The 2,322-nt window shown below is 47.5% G+C and overlaps 1 protein-coding gene across 6 annotated transcripts in view; it reads left to right on the top strand.

The window, feature by feature from the left end:
* Positions 1–2,322, top strand: part of PLAUR (plasminogen activator, urokinase receptor) — a 37,169-nt gene that overhangs the window by 29,897 nt on the left and 4,950 nt on the right. For 5 of the 6 annotated variants that reach the window (XM_011963106.1, XM_011963108.1, XM_011963110.1 and 2 more), the window contains one exon: positions 1,178–1,324. The exons of the other annotated variant lie outside the window; for it this stretch is intronic. In XM_011963106.1, coding sequence (XP_011818496.1) covers positions 1,178–1,324 — 147 coding nt within the window. The remainder of the gene's footprint in view (positions 1–1,177; positions 1,325–2,322) is intronic. 6 annotated transcript variants of the gene reach the window in all.

Below are 2,322 nucleotides of genomic sequence, written 5' to 3' on the forward strand. Positions count from 1 at the left end.
TGCTGGGATTACAGGCATGAGCCGCTGTGCTGACGTTCATTTGGCTTCTATAACCACCAAAACCCATCTGGCCTCATAGCCCTTGCATATGCAGTATCCTCCGTTGGAACATGCCTTCCCCAACAGTTCACCCTGCTGGCAAATTCTCATCCATTAGGCCTAAGCTTTAATGTATCATCTTCAGGGATGCTTTCACTGTCCCTCCCCTCCAGTGTAATCTAGATCCCTGTCTCTATTACCCAGCAACTGTCAACAGATGGAAATGTTCCATATCTGTCCAGTCCGATATTACAGCCACCACTGTATGTGGTCAGTGAGCACTTGAAATGCGAATTGAATTTTAAGATTTGATTTAATATTAATTTATTTAAATGTAAACAACCACATGTGGCCAGTGGCTACCAGATTGGGAAGTGTAGCTCTAAATTGTAAATTCTGGCTGGGCACAGTGGCTCACACCTGTAATCTCAGCACTTTTAGAGGCGGAGGCTGGAAGATCACCCGAGGCCAGGAGTTTGAGACAAGCCTGGGCAACATAGCAAGACCCTGTCTCAAATAAATTTTTTAGTAATAATAATAGTAATAACTTATAAGTTCTGACCAGGTACAGTGGCTCACTCCTGTAATCCCAGAACACTGGGAGGCTGAGGCAGGCAGATTGCTTGATCCCAGGAGTTTGAGACCAGCCTGAGCTACGTGTCAAAACCCCATCTCTGCAAAAAATAGAAAAATTGGCCAGGCATCGTGGTGCATGCCTGTAGTCCCAGCTACTCAGAAGGCTGATGTGGAAGAATCTCTTGAGCTGGGATGGTCGAGGCTGCAGTGAGCTACAACTGCGCCACTGCACGCCAGCCTGGGCAACAAAGTGAGACTCTGTATCAAAACTAAATAAATAAATTGTAACTTCTGTGAGGGCAAGGATGGTTTCATCTTACATAGTTGGTTACCCAGCACCCAGCACAGTGCCTGGCCAGAAATGGGACTGGGGGAGTTGAAAATTGCGGTTTCTCTTAAGCACTCTAAAACCAGCCCGCTCCAAATGCCATTCAGATGCCTGACCACAAGGTGGCTCCATGACATCTCTGGCTCGGAGTGGAAGTCCTGGGGAGGTCATTCAAGGAAGTGGGGATCCAAGCACTAATTTTCTTGGTCTCTGTGTTTCTGGTCTTCTCCTAAGTCCTGGAGCTTGAAAATCTGCCACAGAATGGCCGGCAGTGTTACAGCTGCAAGGGGAACAGCACCCATGGATGCTCCTCTGAAGAGACTTTCCTCATTGACTGCCGAGGCCCCATGAATCAATGTCTGGTAGCCACGGGCACTTACGGTGAGGCCCTCTCCCAGGCTGGGAGGGAACACTTATTGCAGGTAGAGAGTTCTGCAAGAGACTGACTTCCAGTTAAGCTGGACTTAACTGTGGTGGGTCTCCCTGTGGAAAAGGTGAGATTTCCTTCAGGTGGGTGAATATTGTTGTAAGGAATTAGGACTTGTCCATCAGGATGCGGACATTTTTGCCATAGAAAAGTGGAATTCTGGCTGGATGCGGTGACTGAAGCCTGTACTCTCAATACTTTGGGAGGCTGAGGCCAGAGGATCTCTTGAGGCCAGGAGTTTGAGACCAGCCTGGGCAACATAGCAAGACCCCCATCTCTACAAAAAGAAAAAGGGAAAGAAAAATTGAATTCTTTGGTGGCAAGATTTCTCGTGGGTTGTGGGGATCTGCTGAAGACAACTTAGGCTTTCATCTTGTGGTGTCCTGGAAAAATCTTTGTATTCCAGTCGTTCTCAAACTTTTTGGTCTCAATTTCTTTATGCTTAAAAATTATTGTTAGCCAGGTGTGGTGGCTCACGCCTGTAATCCCAGCACTTCGGGAGGGCGAGGTGGAGGACCACTTGAGGTTGGGAGTATGAGAGCAGCCTGGCCAACATGGTGAAACCCTGTCTCTACAAAAAAATAGCAAAATTATCTGCATATGGTGGCGGCCCACACATGTAACCCCAGCTACCCAGGAAGCTGAGGCATGAGAATCACTTGAACCCAGGAGGAGGAGGTTGCAGTGAGTGGGGATCAACCCGCTGCACTCCAGCCTGGGTGACACAGTGAGACTTTGTCTCAAAAAAATGTGTTGTTTATTGTTTATGTCATTGATTTCTATAGATAAATGCCACATTAAAAATAAAACTGAAAACTAGGCGCAGTGGCTCATGCCTATAATCCTAGCACTTTGGGAGGCCGAGGCAGGTGGATCCCCTGAGGTCAGGAGTTCAAGACCAGCCTGACCAACATGGAGAAACCCCGTCTCTACTAAAAATAGGAAATTAGTC

The sequence above is a fragment of the Colobus angolensis genome, unplaced genomic scaffold (genome assembly GCF_000951035.1).
Source record: "Colobus angolensis palliatus isolate OR3802 unplaced genomic scaffold, Cang.pa_1.0 Scaffold60, whole genome shotgun sequence".
Taxonomy (NCBI): domain Eukaryota; kingdom Metazoa; phylum Chordata; class Mammalia; order Primates; family Cercopithecidae; genus Colobus; species Colobus angolensis.